The 18,860-nt window shown below is 58.8% G+C and overlaps 1 protein-coding gene across 1 annotated transcript; it reads left to right on the forward strand.

Annotated features, from left to right (window-relative positions):
• Positions 1–5,193: 5,193 nt before the first annotated feature.
• On the forward strand, positions 5,194–18,778 carry ZNF469 (zinc finger protein 469). The gene has a single exon (XM_014874532.2). It carries the CDS (start codon positions 5,194–5,196, stop codon positions 17,746–17,748), a length of 12,555 nt encoding a protein of 4,184 aa, XP_014730018.2. The 3' UTR covers positions 17,749–18,778.
• The last annotated feature ends 82 nt before the right edge of the window (positions 18,779–18,860 follow it).

Genomic DNA, 18,860 nt, shown 5'->3' on the forward strand with positions numbered 1-18,860 from the left:
CAATCTTTACCCAAAATTGGGGGAAAGCTCCCTCTGAGGGGCAGGGAGGGTTGGGAATGGCAGGGGCAGGAGCACAGGGGAGGTTGGCAGCTCCCTGTGCCCAGAGCGTGCCCAGGGCTGGGGTTTGGGTTTTGGCCACGCTCAATTTCCCTTTCCTCCTCCTCCTCCTCCATCATTTCCTGTCTCTCAGGGCCATATCCTGACCATGGGTAGGATGAACCCCAAATCAGCTCTGCAGGAGCCCAGTGGGATGCAGGGATGGAGCTGGGATGCAGCAGAGGGGGGAGATGTGATCCCATCTCCTCAATTTCCTCATTCCCACAGCACCCAGTCAAAGCCACCCACCTGGGGCACCCGGCTGGGGGTGGCCAGGATGGGAATTTTGGGGTGGAATCCCCCCTTTTGGCACTGAGTGCTCCCCACACGCCACAGCACCACACGGCCAAGCCAAACACAGATTCCTGACATATTTTTCTCTTTCCTTTGCAGCCAAGAAATTCATTTTTCATGGGAGGTGAAAGTGAGTCCCGGCAGTAGCTGAGCACGGAGGGTGCCAAGGTAGGGGCCAGCTGACAGCAGGGGCTCAGATGCTATTTTTGGGAGCCAGACTCCCTCCTCCCCATCCCAGATGGGCTCTGGGAATGCCTCTGGCTGCAGGGATACTCAGGGACCTTCTGTGGCCCTGCAGCTGCTCAGTGGCAAGAGGGAGGGAGTTGAAAGGGGCTGGAGAAGGGGCCAGTTCACAAACTGGGAAGGGATTTTTCCCGGCTCCAGACAGAGCCATGCTGGGTCAGGTCGACCTGTCTGGGTGGGATTTCAATCCTTCAGGCAGGGGTTAAAGGTTCTTTTTGGGGACAAAGTGTGTTCAGAGTCACCCTTGTGCCATGTGGAGCCCCTGGAAGCCCAGAGAGCCAGGGGGGTTTGTTTGGGATCCCCTCATGGAATCCCAGAATTGTTTGGCTTGGGAGGGACCTTAAAGCTCTTCCACCCCCCTGCCATAGGCAGGGACACCTTCCACTGTCCCAGGGTGCTCCAAATCCCATCCAGCCTGGCCTGGGACACTGCCAGGGATCCAGGGGCAGCCACAGCTTCTCTGAGCAACCTATACCAGGGGCTCCCCACCTTCCCAGGGAGGAATTCCTTCCCAATATCCCATCCATCCCAGCCCTCTGGCAGTGGAAGCCATTCCCTGTGTCCTGTCCCTCCATCCCTTGTCCCCAGTTCCTCTCCAGCTCTCCTGGAGCCCCTTTAGGCCCTGGAATGCTGCCCCCACCCATCTCCCTCCCACCAGCACAGCGAAGGGCATTTATCTGGCAGTTGCCACCCAGTTGGCATCCCGAGTTTTTTCCAGCCACCCCCTCCCACGCCTGTCCCTGATCCCTGAGCTGCCACACTCCTGACTGTGGCAGCAGCAGCTCCGTGGAATCATGGAACCATGGAATCATGGAATATCCTGAGCTGACCCAAAGGATCATTGATCCAACCCCAGCCCTGCACAATCCCACCCTGAGCATCCCCTGGGAGGGTTTTCCAAACTCTCCTGGGGAGCCTGGGCAGTGCCCACCCAGCACCCTCTGGGGAAAGAACCTTTCCCTAAAATCCAACCTGGAACTCCATGGCACAGCTCCAGCCGCTCCCTGGGTGCTGTCCCTGTCCCAGAGCCCCATCCTGGGCTGGTTTATCCCCCTGGCAGGAGCTCACCTGCACCAAACCCCAATGGGAGCCCACCCCGAGCAGAGCCCCTCGCCCCAAAACCCCTGCACGTGTCGCAGCGCCAGCAGGGCTGCCCTGGGCACTGTCCTGGGCACAGCAGGAACAATCCCTGCCCGTCTAATCGGGATACGGGAGCGATAGGCGGGGGCAGCGTTCTCGGGCTCAGTTCCAGATGGAGCTGAGTCACCGCGGGTAACCGGGCTCGCCAAGGTCAGGCAGGGGAGAGGCCGAGCCTAGCGCTGAGCCCGGCTTTGCCAGGCCCCACCGAGGCCAATCCCCCCACTCTACCCACCATGGGAAGGAGAAATTCCCTCTGCCCGAGCAGGGGCCGGCCTTTCCTTTGTGGGATGTTTGGATTTTTCCTGCTCACACAACCCTTCTGTGTGCTGGTTCCACCGCAGCAGGGCTTTACCCTGTGGGGAGGCTTCTCCTGTCGCTGCCCTGCTTGTGATGGGCACCTGGTGGCCCCCTCCCCACCCTGGTGGTCCCTTCCCCACCCTGGTGGTCCCCTCCCCACCCTGGTGGCCCCTCTAGGCTGTCCCACAAGAGCTGCTGGTGGCATCCCAGCTTTTCTCCCATGGGAAGGAGCCTCCCTCCACCCTGGGGGTGTGTTTTGGTTTAGGGCAAATCTGTGAGGAAATGTCTGAATGGGGTTTTTTTTAGGAAATAGATTTAAGCGGTTTTGTTTTTTTCTAATTGGTTCAGGGAAAAATATTTATTCGGAGAAAAATGGAAAAAAAACTCATGAAGGCACCCCAACACGGGGTGCTGTGCTGCCCCGGGATTTGCACCCTGCAGGGGGATTGGGATGCTCGGAGGTGCTCAGGGACCCCCAGCTCAGCCCTGCCCCGTGGGCACAGCGAGCTCTGGAGGCACCGGGAGCTGCTTTGGCTGCGGTGCCAGGGCTGGTGAATCACAACCTGTCTGGCACGTTGGGCTCCCTGCAGGACGGGACCTGCCCTGGCAGAGACAGCTCTGCCTCGCCAGCCAGGCTGCTGCCACCACTGCTGGCCGTGTCGCCTGTCCCCGAGCCGCAGAGGGGCTGCAGGAGGCTCCAGGGCTCCTCCCGGAGAGGGAGGATGCCCCAAACCCCCGGCAGGGCACACACAAACGCAGGTGGGGATGGCTCTCCCTGCAGCAATAATCACAGCGGGTTTTTAAAAAGCCGAACTCCCTTTGCTTCCATTCCATCCCTTTCCACCTCCTCTTCCAGGAGCTGGAATGGTAAAATCCAAGAAGTGATGCCAGTGGTAACCTCGGCCTGGTGCTGAGGGCAGGCTGGGGCTGGGAAAGCCAGAAGGGAACAGTCCCGATTTTCCTTTTTTCCTGGGTTTCCCATCCCACGGGGGGTGAACTGTGCTTGTGCCAGATCCACAACCCCTCGGGGGATGGATGCAGGAGCTGCCTGGGGAATATCACTTTAAATCAGCGTGCCCAGCCCTCCTTATCCATCACCCCATCGGAGCCACACGAGGGCCCAGATTTCTCTGCTCCCAGGGCTGCTGGGCCACCTCAGAGCCATGCCCCGTGGCCACAGCCAGCAGGAGGGACCCCCAGGCAGGGACAGGGCACCCCCAAGCCCCGGCAAGGGGATTTTGGCGAACAAATCCCGAATTTACACCTTGCCCTTATATCTCGGCACCATCTGTGATTTGCATGGAGTAAATTCACACCCATTTCCTGCCCGGGCTCTGCCACCAGCAGCAGGACGTGGATCCCATCAGCAGTGGGACAATCCTGCGTGTCCCCATCCCCACCCCTCTGCCAGCACAGGATGTTTGTGTCTCCTGGCACTCAGCATCGCTCCCCCCACCCCCGCCGCCCTTGCCATGCAAATCCTGCAGCTTTCCAGCCACACCGACGAGGGGAAAAAAAAAAAAGGGGAAAAAAAAAAAAGGCTCCTTTATGTGGCTGAAAAGCCCGACTGTGATAATGTAGCGAGCGCTGGCCTTGGGTATTTTATCTTGGCAAGGAGCCTTTGCAAATTTAAACAGCAGCGAGCGGGCTCTGGAGTTGTGGCTGGCTGAGGCATAAGTGGGGCATTGTTTTCCCAGCAGAGCCCTTTGTGCCAAAGGGCCGCGTGTGAGCTTTGGCACGCTCGGCTCCGACCCTATCGGCCCCGGATCCGTTTCACCCGGCAGGGTGTGAAATTGGGGAGGAATTCAGGCCTGGGAGCTCCAGCCAGAGAGGGGATGCCCGGGAGCGCTGCTGCATCCCCGCAGGAGTGGAGGGGATGGATCCGCCCCTCTCCATCCCAAATATTGTTATTAATGCAGCATTAGGGGTGCTCATCCCGACTGATTCCAGGTGGGAACGGGGAGATGAGATCCTGGATAGGTGCAGGGTGCTCCCCTTTTCTTTGGAAAATCTCCTGTGTTCAGGGCACTCCTGTGCACAGGATGGGTGAACCCAGTGGGGTTGGGCTCTGTGGGAATTACACGCAGAGGGAGAGGAATAAACTGAATTTCCTGCTCCTCACCCCCTCCCAGCAGTGCCGTGCCTCGACCCACTGCAGCAGACGGTAAAGAAACATTTCCAGTGAGGGAGGAGAAAAAAACCCTCACTGTTTCCAGCAGACTTCTCTTTTAAAAAAAAAAAAAAAAGACTCTTTAAAGCAAAACTTTACCCTTCTTTTTATTAAAACCTTCTTCGTATAAAATCCTGGTGGCGCCTTTTAAAAGGCTGCGCTCGACTCGTGCTCCGTGCCCAACGCCCCGAGGTCTGGCTTGTAAAATCAGCTGGGAAATTTGGGACTCAGCTTTCCTGTTTTTGCCTCCTTAATAACATCTAAAATTTCCAGGGCAGTTCGCAGGGAGGGTGGTGAGGTCCTTTCTCCAAGGATTTCAGAGCCATGAGCGGCAGCTCCAGGGGGAAAGTGGTGGAGCAAAAAGCTTTCCCTTCATCTTCCCTCCAGCAGCGGGGACCTGGGGACACGGGAACATGAGGACACGGGGACATGGGGACACTGAGCCCTTCCCAGGATGCCTCTCCCAGCCCATCCCGACAGCCCTTCCCACTAATCCGTAGGTGGAGCTCTTCTGTCATCTTTTTCTGCTTATGTTGCTGAGAAGTAACCCAGAAATAGCTTTCCCGGGGAGGGAAAAAAAAGTGCTTCCTCAGCAGCTTTCGCCAGAGGTGAACTGCTCTGAGCATCCTTTGAAGAGCCCGAAGCTGCAGGGGGGGTTTGAGATGTCCCTTCCTCCAACCGCAGTGCAAGAAAAGGGGCCAAAATATCTCCCGTGCCTCTCTTAGCCCCTTCCCTGACTGACACCCGGCCTTCCCCCTCTTGTCTCCTGTTGCCTGCAGGTCTGAAAGGATGCGGCAGAGCCCCGGCGGCCCTCGGGACCCGCCCGCAGCCCGGCCCCGGGGAGCTGCAGCCCCGGTGCCCATCGGAGGAGGACCATGCCCGTGACCGGGGCACGGCAGCGCGCAGCGGGACGGGACAGCGGGGCTCTGTAGCCTTGTCCCCTCCTCGGTATCATGACAGGAGAGACCCAGCATGTTTACACCATCGGCGATACTGAGGCCGGCCCCAAAGAGCCCGACAAGGATTTTGGCTGTGAAGGCTGCGGGGACAAGGATGGGAGGGCGCTGGGCGGGGAGGGGACATCCCCCTTCCCTAAGGACAAGGAGCCGCACAGCCAGCGGGAAGCCGTGATCCGGCCGCAGCAAGCGGGGAAGATCGACTTCAAATCGCTCCAGTGCAAGCCCAAGTTCGGCAATGACAGCGCCTGGGGAGAGGTCAAGGGCAGCGCTCTGTCCCCGCCGGGGAAGGGGCGAGCCCGGGAGCGCAGCCGGCGCTCGGCCAAGGGCGAGCGGGGCCACCAGCAGCTCTACCGGCTCAGCATCGCCGGCACCCGGCCCAGCCCCACCATCGGCATCGCCTACCCTCAGCAGAAGGTGACACCCCCGAAGAAGCCCGAGGTGGCCCCCGCGGCAAGCGGCTACCGCTTCCACGTGCCCAGCGTCCCCCAGCGCGACGCCGAGCTCCGGCCGGATGAACTCGGCTTCGGGCGCTGCTTCCCCGATGCTGCCGGCGGCCGAACCTGCAGCAGTTTTACCTCACAGCCCGGCCCCACCCTGGGCCCCAAGGGGCAGCCCCCCGCCGCCAGCATCCCCCTCAAGAGCCCCGGCACCCACGGGCAGCTACATTATCTAGAGTTCCAGGCAAACCGGGCCGAGTCGTGGCCTTCCCCGGAGAAGAGCTTCGCAGGTGCTACCTACGGGATCTCAGTGCAGAAGCCCAGCTCTTTCTCCGAGGGTGGCAAAGGCGCTGTGCACGGCCTGGGGGCTTTGCCGTGCCAGCTGCCCTTCCAGCTGCTGCACGAGGCGGGCAAGGAGCCCTTCCACGGCAACGCGGGCAGCCAGGAGTTCCTGGACGTGGGAATCGCCACCAGCGCCCAGCTGGCTCCCGCTGCCTTCTCCTTCCACTCGTCCCCCAGAGAGTGGCCAGAGGAGCCGCTGAGCTCCTACGAGAGCGTGTCCCCCGAGGGGAGGCTGTACGGGCTGCCCGTGGCCCCGCCGCCGCCAGCGCCTTTCCTGCGCCCGCCGCCGCCGCCAGCGCTGCACCACGGCCCCTTGTCCTGCTGCAAGGGCAGGGCCGAGCATCCCGCCGACCCCGCCACTGGTGCTCTCCCGTCGTCTGGTGCTATCGACCAAAACCCAAGCACTTTCCAAGAAAACCAAGCTGTTTTTCCGTCTAGTTTACACTCGCCTACCATGCCGAAGCCGGTGGGGAAGAGGCAAGGCTCGGGCAAGGACGGCGTCCCCAGCGCGCGGCTGCTGGTGCAGAGCAGCCCCCTGAGAAGGACGGTGCCACCGAACTCCCTGTCCCAAGTGCACTTTCAGAGCAAGGCCTATTGCAGCTCCCCCGCGGGCAGCAGCGCTGTGGGAGCCGTGCCTTTCGAGACGAGCGTTCCCACTGCGGCACCCACCCACCCCAGGCTTGTGCAAGCTTGGGAAGGTGCCACCAAGGCGTTTTCTCCCATGGACCAGAATTCAGCACCTTATTCAAACCCTGTTGGAAACCAGTTCTCATTCGAGTGCCAGTCTGGCCCCGAGCAGAGGCAGCACAGGCAGAAAAATGCCAGGCTGCCTTGGCAGCAGATGCACCTCCCTTCTGCAATGCCCGGTGCCAACAGGCTGGAGCTGTCGAGACACATCAGCAGCCAGAAGCTCCCCTTCCCCCCGGGCACGTCGGACTGGCAGGGCAGCGGGAAAGCCCAGAAAGGGCCCCCCATAAGCAATTCTCCAGGGTACCACAGCAAAAAGCTGTTATCGGGAGAGAGCCTCCAGAGGGGAGATCCCAGCGTGACGGGAGCTTTCTCCTTTGAAAGTGGGAAGGAACCAGGGTCTCCTGCCTGCGACTCGAGAAGCAAAGCTCTGTTCTACGGCATGGCTCAAGCAGCTCCTCCTCCTCCTCCCTCAAGGAGCTCGGCGGGCTCAGGGCTGGTCCTGCCACCATCAGCCTTGGTGGCTGCCTCCCCTTGCGAGTCCCCTCTGCCATCCCCTGTGCCCAACCCCACGTGTGGCAGCACCTGCTCCTCACTGTCCCCCATGTCCAGCAGCCCACTCAACCCCGGCTTCGAGGACAGCCAGATGTCCGGAGCGCTGACCCCCTCGCCCTTCTTCCAGCACCCCTGCCACGCCAAGGATGCCAACAAAGCCTTCCACCCCTCCGAGGTTCTGAGTCCCAACTCGCTTCATTACCACCCCCCGGACTCTGTCAAGTCCTTCAGCTTCCCTCCGGATGCTCTGAAAGACGACAGCCTCCTGAAATGTGCCCCGGCCAGCCCGTTCCACAAACCCGGCGGGGAGGTGGCCAAAGGATGCTCGGACGGGCTGGATGGGGAGCAGCCTCCCCCGCCGTACTCCTCCCATCACCTGCTGGCCTCTTCCCTGAGCAGTGCCAGCCTGGACCAGCTGGACGTGCTGCTGACCTGCAGGCAGTGCGACCAGAACTACAGCAACCTGTCGTCTTTCCTGCAGCACCGCCAGTTCTGTGCCTCCCACCCCTGTGCCCAGGGAGAGCCCAAGGACGCTCCCCGGGCAGCCGAGGGGCGCAAAGCTCTCCCCCCAGAGCCTCCCAAAGCCCCCAGCCTGGCGCTGTCTCCAGACCCCCAGGGACATCTGCTGGCATTAAACAAGAGCGACGACTTCTTGCTGGACGGGGAAGGCAAAAGCGAGGGCAAGGAGGATGCTCTGAAGGGCGGCCTCTTCCACGGCCTGGCCAGCAGCTCCCTCCCTCTCAGTGCCTCTGACCTGGACATTGACGATGCCAAGCTGGACAGCCTGATCACCGAGGCCCTCAATGGCCTGGGGTACCAGTCAGATAACCCAGAGATCGACAGCAGCTTCATCGACGTGTTTGCTGATGAGGAGCTGCCGGGAGTGAAGGCGGCCGGTGGAGGGATGGCACACAAGGCCAAGGAAAGCCTGGCCTCGGAGAGCAAATCCAAGCAGGCAGCGGAGGAGAAGGCAGCAGGAGAGACCAAGGCTGGCTGTGTTTGTGAAGATGGGGAGCAGGTGAAGAGAGGGGCAGGAAAGCAGCACCTTCACAAAGGGAGGGTGGCTCGGAGGGTGGCACCGCAGGAGCAGCACCCCACGGCAGAAGGAGCGGAGAGGACAGCCAGGCTGAGGGCAGGCAGGAAGAACAGCATCCCAGCAGCCACCACCTCCAGCCAAAAGCATCCCAGGAAACTCAGCCAAGACCCCGCCGTGAAGAGCGAGGTGGGACCAGGCAATGCCACCAAGAGCTCCAAGGCCCCGCGGTTCTCCATGAAGGACGTGAAGAAGCGGAAGCCCCGAAGCGGGACGTGGAGCAAGGAGCTCATCCACAAAATCGTGCAGCAGAAGAACAAGCTCCACAAACTGCAGGTGAAGAGCAGCAAGCAGGCCCAGCTCCCCCAGGCCACCGAGAGGACGCTGGCAGCCACCAAGGAGGGCGGGCTGAAGGAATACGACTACGTGTCCGACTCGGATGAGGAGGGGGCAGAGTGCAGCAAGCCCCGGGGCAGGAGGAAGCGTGGCACGGGATTCGTGGGGAGGAGCAAGCACAGCTTCAGCAAGAAACGCCTGGGCAGAAGTGAGAGAGCCAGGGAGAAAGACCCAGCCTGGAGCTACAGCCAGAAAAGGGGGGCACAGGAGGATGGGGATGTCCCGAACCAGGAGGATGCTGAGAAAGAGGATTGTGCTGCCAGAGCCCGAAGGCGGGGCAGCCACTCATCTGCTGGCAGCAGCCACAGCGTGCCCAGAGAGATGGGCACAAGCCCACCCTGCGCTGGTGGGGCTGGTGACAAGGGTGGCACCCAGAGGAGGAGGCGCTCGGGCAGCCCAGCCCGTGTGCCAAGGACTCCCCTCAGCCCTCCCCAGGACAGCAGCCCAAAGGCGAGCCAGGAGAGCAGAGAGGACATTCCCAGGGGGAGCAGGAGGTTTGGCTCAGCCAAGCCTTTGCTGGCAGGCTCCAGGACACGGCCGAGTACAGAAGCAGAAGTTGCTGCCATGGACTGTGCAAAGGAGGAGCCGTCACCGCAGCCCCAGGAAAGGCAAATACCCGGCACAGCCACCCCAGGCAGGAGCCCTGCCAGCTTCTCCTCTAAGGACGGGGTGGAGGAGCCCAGAGGAGCAGCAAAGCTCCCGGATGAGGCAGGAGAACCCACCCTGCAGGCTCAGGGCTCTCCTGAGCTCACCATGGACCACCAGAGGCACCAGTTCTCCCCTTTCCCAAGTGAAGGGCTGAAATACCACACAGAGGAGGTGATTGCTGCACCCCACAGCGGTAACAAAACGAGTCCTGGCCGCGGGAGTGCCACCTGCTCGGAAGCAGGAATCAAGTACCCGAAGGGACAGGGGCTCTGTGACAGTCAGAAGGGTTATCCCACACCAGCTCCCACCTACGGGGGGGATGCAGTGGGAATGATGCTCACTGCCAAGGCTCCCGATCCGTATGTCAGCAGCGACAACGCGTTTTTTGATCCCAAAGGCCTTCCTGGTCACTACGAGGACCACAGCCTCTTCCCAAAGCCGCCAGCCCTGGGCTCCTCCCACATGGACGACATGTACCTGTGCCGGGATGACATCAGTGCCAGCTCCTTCGAGCAGAAACACTCCAGCATCTCCCCTTTTGCCACGGAAATGCCGCAGGGCAAAGTGTCCTCCCCTCTCAGCTTTGACTCCTCGTCCATATTCGGAGAGCTCCCCGTGTCCGAGTTCGATCCCTACGAGAGCAAGGACGGATATGTGACAACGTTCCCCTGTCCCGGCAGCTCCTCCCGCAAGACTCTGCCGTTCGAGCAGCCCTACCCGCCCTTCCTGCCCGAGAAGGACTGGTCCCTCATGGAGGAGGTGGCTCCCATGCTGCCAGAAGACATGACTCAGTTCCACAGCCTCTCGGTGGAGAAGCCACCACCAGCCAAGAAATTCGCCGAGGAAGGAGCTGTCCCCAGCAGCCAGCTGTCCCTGCCGGACAGGATCGCGGATTACGGCGTGGCTTTCATGAGCAACATTTCGGATGACGAGCTGGAGATCAAGCGCTTGGTCACGGAGCTGGAAAGCCAACTGCAAACCAGCAAATTGGACTCCGAGGTGTCCATCCCCCTCCAGAAACCCGAGCCAAACGTGGCCGTGCACCTGCGAGCGCAGGGCACCGATCGCTTCCCAGCGCTGCCGGGAGAGCCAGAGGCAGGCCAGGACAAAGGGCTGTTTTTGGCAGGTGAGCTGGGCAGATCGAGCCTCTGCGTTGGGGAGAGGCTGCCAGGGGAGAAGCCGGACGTGGTGACCACCAGTGAGGACTATGAGAGACGCAGGGAGCCCTGGCTGGAGCTGGGCTCGCTGGAAACCGGGATGTGTGCCCCAGCCCCGCTGGCCACAAACCATTTCTGCTCCAAAGACAGCAGTGAGCAGCTCCAGGGAACTGCAGCCACTGAGGAAAGGGACCTCAGGAAGATGGAAAATGGATCTTCTTCCAAAAGTCTACCTGGCTCAAGCACAGCTGACCAAACAGAAGCTCCCGCCTGCACCGACCCTGTGACAAAAAGCCCTCCTGTTGTCACCGACTCCGTGTTCCCCGAGATCGGGGATGCAGCAAAAGGAACCAAAGACCCCCTGCCATCCCTGCCACGCCAGTGTGGTGCCAAGGGCTTCCCTGTGCCGGGGAAAGCAGACACTGATCCTGCAGAGCTGGAGAAGTTTGATGTCCGTCTTCCAAACCCTAAGCCTCAGTTTGGCTTCCAGCAGGGTCCCGCCCCAGCCTTGGATCTCACCTTTTCACCTCATGTCAAAGAGGTCCCACATACAGAAGAAAAACCCTTAAGCAGGACTGAGCCCCTCAAAACAGTGAAAAATGCTGTGGATCTCCAAGGGGGTGGTGGTGGGCCTGTGCTGGTGGAGGAAACGGAGGAGAGGAAGAGTCCCAACACCTATGAAAGCCCTGGACTCGGTGACAAAGCCAGCAAGCCCAAAGTGCTGCTGTTTGAGATGCTGAGTGTGCCCAAGGAGGGCGACCAGCCTTCCCAGGAGATGATGGTGGCATCCCAGGAGACCTCTGCCAACCCTCTGCAGCAGCTCCAGCTCTTCGTTGCCCGCACGGTGAAGAACAACGAGGAGGAGATGTTGATGCCGTGCTTCCCCGGGCTGCTGGCTCCCAGCCACCCCTCTGCCACCACCCACGTCCACCAGGAGCAGAGCAGTGGTGCCCTGGGAGGGGAAGATGAGACCCAAGGGGAAGGGGATATCCCTGTTGGAAGCAGCACTGGAAATATCGCTGCTCCAGGCAAAGAGGGGCTTTCTCCCAGTGGATGTGAGCAGCTGGAGTCGTTGGATGCAGAGGGTTCTTACCGTGCAAAACAATGCACGGAGCTGCAAAATAATGTAACAGAGCTGCAGCACTTAGCAAATGAAGCCCCGGAGCCGAGGGACATTAATATCCCTGCAGATGGTGTTTCCCAGGAGCGTAATGACCTCTCAGCACCCCACAGCACCGCGCTGACCTCGCTGCCAGGGCAGGCAAGGAAAGCTGATCAGCTCAGGGAAGAGCAGGAGGGAGATAACGACACAGCGACCTTGGCATTTAGGAAACATGAGCGATCCCACCCCAGCCGTGGTTTGCTTGAGGAAGAAACGCTGGGCAGAGAAGAGGGAGAGAGGCTGGAAAGGAATGGGGCGGGGAAAGGGGCACAGCACCCAGGCAGCGCTGCCACGAGTCCTGTCAGCCTCCTCGGTCCCTCTGAGGGGGATCTCCACCAGGATCACAGCTTGGAGATAAAAGCCAGCACAGTCAGTGCAGATGTTCCCAGAGAAGGGAATGGCAAGTTGTCCCTCAATGGCTGTCATTACACGGGAGAATCTCCAGCCAGCCTGCTCTTGCCAGCCAAATATTCCGACCTCAAATGCTTGCAGAGCAGTGGGGCCGAGAGGGGAGAGGTCCCCAACTTTGGCACTCAGCTCTCAGGTGAGAAGAAACACGGTTCCTCCCTGCCTGCAACACCGAGTTCATTTGTCACAAAGCGTTGTTCTCCCGAGGCCAGCAGCCATCACATCCATCACACCCTGAGCCCAGCAGAGCAGGGGACGTGGGAAAGGGCTCCCACCTTCCCTCCCTCGCTGCATCACTGCAGGGCTGTGCCGACGGAAGCGGCTAAAGAACATCCTCATCACCTCCCTGACGGTGTTTTGGGTAGCTATGAATCACCTGGAAGAGAGGGGACAGTGAGAGCCTGCACTCTGCTGCATGGTGATGGTCTGGTGGGCTCTGCCTTGGAGATGGGTGGTCCCCAGGAAGCTCCTGGGAAGGACTGTTCTCTTCCCTGCTCACCACCTCTCCACCAAAAGGCTCTTGGGGAAGAGATCCCCAAAAACACCGGTGGTGTGCTGCCAAATTTTAAAGAAAACCAAGGAGGTACCACCACAGACACAGTCGTTAACTCCATCCCTCCAGAAACCCAGGATTATCCAACCAAGCCCACAGCAGATCTTCTGCCCGTGGAAGAAAGGGAGGTCAGCCTGAACCAAGAGAACAAGCTTGAAAACTGCTCCCATGTTAAGAATAAGCATCAGAGTGAACCAGAGACTTTGTCCAATGGTTTTGTTGTTCAGGACATGTCAGCTGCCATCAGCAGAGATCTTACAAGGGTTGGAGACCTTGGTCCTGCTGAATCAAATGGCCACGAGTTTTCAGGGGCAGCAGAGGTGGGACTTGGTGTTTCCAAAACCACGGAGAGTGAAGGAAAGCGTTTAAAAGGGGAGAAATCCAAAAGCCATGGGACTGCAGAAGCTGGGGGTTGTGTGTTGAACAGCATGGGCCAAGGAGAGGAGTACACACCCAGCAGTACTCCAGACCCATCCCAAAATGAACTCCACAAAGCAAAAAGGCCCAATGGACTCCCGGTGACCTGTGACATTTGTTCTGCCACTTTCCGGTCCAAGCCTGGCCTGACCAGGCACAAAGCTGTCAAGCACCAGGTGAAGAATGGTGGTTTGCCACAGCCCAGCAAGACTCCCAGGTCCCCTCTGATTCCTGCACAGGAGACAGCAAAAGCAGCCCAAAAGGTGCCCAGGAGGAGCCTGAAGGCGTCAGTCAAAGACAGAACCTGCAGCTCACAGGTGCCGACCTCCACTGCTGAGCACATTCCCAAGAAAATGCTCCCAGAGCTGGAGAAAGAGCCCAGCACGCAGATGCAGGAGGTGGTGAGCAGAGTGCTCAGCGACCTCAGCGTGATCTCCCTGGAGATGTCCCAGGAGCTGCACCGCACACGGGTCCTGCAGAGGGACGGGAGGGCAAAGGGACCACGCCCCGAGAGGAGGGGATCCGGAGAGGCAGCGTCTGGGAAGCTGGATTTGGGATGGCAGGTCAGGAAAGGAGAAAAGGGCAGAAGGAGCCAAAGCAAAGATCTCGGAGAGGAGAACAGCAGTTCTGAGAAGCAGATCAACAGGAAAGTGAGGCGAAGGAAAGCGAAGGTGCTTTCCAGCAGGAATGAGCCCAGTGGTCCCTGTGAGCTGCAGAAGAACACGGATCCTGCTGCCCTCAGCTCCAGCCCGCCCGGGATCATGGAGGGTTTGCAAGAACCAGGTGGCTGCATCTCCACAGAGGAGCAAAACAGGACCAGCACAGCCCAAAAAGCCAAAGAGTCCTCTTGTGCAGAAGACCTGGACAGCAGGATGGGGTCTCTAAAGGAGATGGTCAGCAAGGAGACAGCCACGGGCATGGTGACCTGTCCTGGGGAGGTGGAAGATCCAGGTGCAGTGGAAGACACGCAGGCTTGCAAAAAATGGATTGGCGGGTTTGTGAAGCAAGTGGCGAAGGGATGGGGCAAGGGGGGCACAGAGCAGTGTCGTGGTGCTGATGGCACAGAGGACATGAATGCTGGGACAGGGGACAGTCCTGCGGCAGGCAGTGACACCAGGAACTGGAGCAGTGCCCTGCAGGGTCCCACAGCTCCTGCTGAAGGGGCTTTGCTGCTGGACAACCATGATTTGGGAAGCACCCAAAATGTTTCTGGGCACGGTGCTCTGCAGAGCCCGCCGGGGACCAGCCCTCCTGCAGAGCCACAGCAGTGGGGGAAGGCAGATGTGACACCAGGCAGGGAGCACTGCGGGGACACTGAGGCCACCTCAGACCTCCAGAGCTTTTTCGACGACGATTCCACGTTTTCCCAGCTGTTCCCCAGGGACGAGCAGTGTGTCCGCAGGAAGTGCACGCGGGTGTACGGCAAGCGCAGCAAGAAACCCAAACCCGTCCCCGAGGCCACCCTGCAGCCAGCGGGGGCCATCGACCTGTTCACCATCCGCCTGGCTTCTGACCTCAGCGACACCAGCTCCTTCTGTGTCACCAGGGAGGACCCTTGTGAGTACGAGACCATCTCCGTCGACGACGCCCTGATGCTGAACATGTGTCACGGCAGCAAGGCAAAGAGCGGAGATGCTGCTCCAAACGGATCGAAAAGCATCGAGCTGAGGCTGGACCAGGAGGTGACCGACCAAGGGAAGGAGGACATTGACCTGGAGGACAACATGCTGACCTTCTTGTGCCAAAACAGCCACGGGGACAGCGTCTCCAGCCTGAACATCTGGGGCAGTCTGGAGAAGGAAGGGGAAAGTCTCTCTGCCGAGGATATGTTTGATGGATCTCTGATGGACCTTGAGGATGAGCATTCTCTCCAAGAAGTGAACTCCGAGCCCCCCGACCTGGCAGAGGAGTCCTACACTGCCAAGGATAACGGGGATTCGGACTCGCCCGAATTTCACACCATCGACATCGAGATGCTGAATGCAAAGCTGAAAATGAGAGATATGTGCTTCTTCAGCCCTTGTGAGGATCTCCCTGGCCATGGTGAGGACAACGCTGGGAGTTTGAAGCCAAAATCGGGCAAGCACAGGAGCAAGCTGGAAGATGGGAAATTGGGGAAAAACCGCGGGGAGATAACCATCAAAACCAAAGACAAGCAGTACAAATGCAAAGTCTGCTTCCAGTGGTTCCTGACGCTGGGGGAGCTGGACTTCCACAAGCTCTCCCACAACCCTTCCCCTCCTCCCACCTGCTACATGTGCGTCCAGCGCAAATTCAGCTCCCGGGAGCAGCTCCGCGACCACCTGAAGGAGAAGCACGCCAGGAACAAAGCCGGGCTGTGGGCGTGTGGGATGTGCCTGAAGGAGATCTCGGATGTCTGGATGTACAACGAGCACCTGCGCGAGCACGCCACCCAGTTTGCGCGCAAGGGGCAGGCGCAGAAGTCGGTGATGGGGCTGCCGGGCTGCTTCGGTGAGGACAACGCCGCCGTCACCCACTTCCTCAACACCATCATGTATCGGAAACCCAGCAGGTCCTCCCGGCACGGGGTCAGCAGAGAGAGCAAGAGCCCCAAGGAGGTGCCCCCTGAGCAGGAGAAGGTGATGAAAGACCCCTTGGAAAGCAACGTCAAAGCGAAGCCACCTGCACCCAGCTCATCCAAAGCATCCTGCAGCCCGTCTCCAGAGCACACGGCAAGAAGTGAAAACGCCCCGAAATCTGTCCCCATGCACCCAGACTGCAAGGATCCTTCCCGGGACTGCCATCACTGTGGCAAACAGTTCCCCAAACCCTTCAAGCTCCAGCGGCACTTGGTCGTTCACAGCTTGCAGAAGATTTACCTGTGCCACAAGTGCCCCATGTTCTACCAGGAGACCAAAGAGCTGCGGAGCCACCTGAGCCAGGAGCACGGCGTGGTGGAGGAGCAGGAGATCAAGCACACCACCCTGTACGCCTGCGAGCTCTGCGCCGACGTCATGCACGTCATCAAGAAGTCCTTCATCTGCAGCATGTGCAACTACACCTTCTCCAAGAAGGAGCAGTACGACCGGCACATGGAGAAGCACCTGGCGGGCAGCAGCAAGACTTTCAAATTCCGAGGGGTCATGAGGCCTGGAGCTGCCTGCAGGGAGGGCAGGGAGAAGGCGAGGGAGGATGGATCTCTCCGGGAGGGAATGCCACCCAGCAAGAAGCGGAAGGTGGCTCACCACGGCAGCTCAATCCCACACAGGTCACCGGTCCACCTGGACCCCACGAGTGACCTCCAGCTGGTAGAAGCTGGAAGCCCCAGCCTGCAGGTTCCCACTGAGTCCTTCCCAACAGTACCTGGTGAACTGGGAGCGCCCCAGCCCTCCGTGAAAGCAGAAGTCCTGGTGGGTGACTTCTCGGAGCTCCTGGCAGAGATGGAGAAATCCCCGTTTGACCCCTTGCCACCCCCGCCCTGCCTGTCCCCATCTCTGCCGCCGGCTGCTGAGGGCAGCCCCGAGCTCGGCCACATCGCTGGCCTGTCCATGGAGGAGCTGGAGAAAGGAGCCTTTGATGGGAAGCCATTTCCTTTCTTGGACTCGCCTGAGTTTCCCATGGACCTTGCTGGCTTGGCTTGTCACCAGGCCACCAACCAAAAACTGTCCCCTCCCCTCCTGACCCAGAAACATGGCTGTGCCGATGCCCATAAAAAGACAAGCACAGGCAACAAGGATGAATACAGGGTCTGTATCCTGGAAAATCCCGGCACAGACGCCAACGCTGTGGATGAGATCCCTTTCCTCCAGCTTGCCAAGAAGGTCTCAGAGCTTCCTTCCCCTAAAGCAGAGTCTCCACAAGCCACAGAGACCCACAAATGGGGCAGCCCCGGTGCCACTGATGCCTCTGCCTGGCAAGGTGCAGCTCAGCCCGCGTCTCCAGAAGGTGCCCACCAGCCCCTGACCCCGAAGGACAAGAGAGCATCACCCACACCCAACAGAGCTTCCAAAGATTCCGTGCCACCAAAGAAGAGCGTGGCTGCTGAGGCTGCTCCCAGTGCGGGCAGCACCGAGGAGGGTCAGCAGCCCATCTCAGGGAAGGAGAAATCCGTGCCTGAGGCTAAGGACAGTAGCACTAACGCCAAGGACCAAGGCGGCAACCCAGGCAGATCCAGCGGCCACCAGCCCAGAGGTGAGGTGGCCGGCAACGCCACGAGGCACGGCCACGCAGAGCCAGGCAGAGCCTCCAGCAAGCTTCACCCCAAGAGGAGGAAAGAACACAAACCCTTGAGCCACCGGAGCAGCTCCGGCTCCCGGGAGAACATGGAAGGAGACGGGAAGAAGAAGAAAGCCCGGCCGCCATGCCCGGCGAGGAGCGAGAGCGCGGCTGAGCTCAAACGCGGCAGCTGGAGCAACGGCGAGGCTCCCGCCCTGTCCCCTGGCAGGAGGGACACGCACTGCAGCAAGCTGGCACCCAAGCCCAGGACGGGCCCCCAGCTGAAGAAGATGGTCCTGGACCCTTACAACCAGAAGAAAGGGGAGCTCCGCCACGCCAACGGGGACGTGAAGCGCAGGAAGGCCATCCTGGGCAAGAGCCTCCACCAAGTGTTGGCCAAGGGGCCAGCGCCGTCCCCACGTGGCTCCTGGCACGGCCCCCGAGCTGCCCGTGGGGCCAAGGCGGCCGGCCCGGCCAGCTACCGCAGTGCCGAGTCCCAGAACAACCTGCTCAGCCAACTCTTTGGGCAGAAATTAACCAGCTTTAAAATTCCTTTAAGAAGAGATACTTCAGAGTAATTTATGGAAGTGACTTATGGTGATCCTCAGCTGCTTTCATGGGGTTTGCAAGGGAAAAAAAATTATCAAAGCATTAAATTCGTTTGTGTAGCATGATTTCTCTGTCTAGCTTAAATGAACTTGCACTGCAGCCTCTGTGAAATAGTTTGCTTTGTGTCTACTAATCTACTTTAATTCACCTGATTTATCATGCAAATGCTAGAACTTTGATGTTGCTGATGATTTTCATGAACTGAAATTGTAATCGCTTTGGGCAGACTGAATCGTCGAGAGCAATTGCTTTATTGCAGAAGTGCTGAGGTTATAAGGATACTTGCAAATCTCAGACCCTTTTGAGTCTGTGTCTGTGTTATCTTTGTACAAAGTACTTGAAGAGATGAACTTCATTCCGTAGACGTCTTATTCATAAGGTGCAGTACACTGTAGAAAGCAAAAAAAAAAAAAAATTTTTTTTTTTTGGAAGATTTTGCACAAATAATCCCGTACAATTCATTTAATTGGGAGCTGGCCTAAGCGATGATACAATTAAAAAAATTAAATTAAGACCCAAGTGTCCTATATTTTGACAGCCATCCCTAAGAATTTTGTTTCTACATCGTCAAGAGAAGAACGACCCAGCTCTGGGGTTCTGGGGCTGTCGGAGCCCTCCAGAGGATGCTGCCACTCTTTGACCACTGTAGACGATGGGACTGGAGGAGAAGCGTCCCCGTGAGCAAACTGCACCTTGACACTTGTGACAAACTCTGATTTTTTAGGGTTTTTTTTGTTTTGTTTTGGTTTTTTTTGGTGTGTGTATGTGTGCGTGTGTGTTTTTTCCTTTTTGTTTGTGGGGTTTGGGGTTGTTTTTTTTGTGCAACGAGAAAACTGTGCCAACCTGGTACTGTCCAAGTGCCCTCAATGGTATCACTTCTAAACTCTCTTACTGTATTGACGTAGTGGCTCTATAGGTATCCGCTTGTACTATGCAGTTACTGGTGCTATTCTTCATTTGTAATGTGAATACAGACTTCCTTGATTAAAAAAAAAATAATTAATTGGTAGGAAGAAGCCATTACCTGTCCAGAAAAAAAAAAAAACAGAGCAGGAAAAGAGAATTTTAAAACTCAAAGGGG

This window comes from Sturnus vulgaris, chromosome 12 (genome assembly GCF_052056855.1).
Source record: "Sturnus vulgaris isolate bStuVul1 chromosome 12, bStuVul1.hap1, whole genome shotgun sequence".
Taxonomy (NCBI): Eukaryota; Metazoa; Chordata; class Aves; order Passeriformes; family Sturnidae; genus Sturnus; species Sturnus vulgaris.

What these genes read in the sequence shown, in the direction of transcription:
- ZNF469 (XM_014874532.2), top strand. Translation starts at nt 5,194, where the DNA reads ATGACAGGAGAGACCCAGCATGTTTACACCATCGGCGATACTGAGGCC.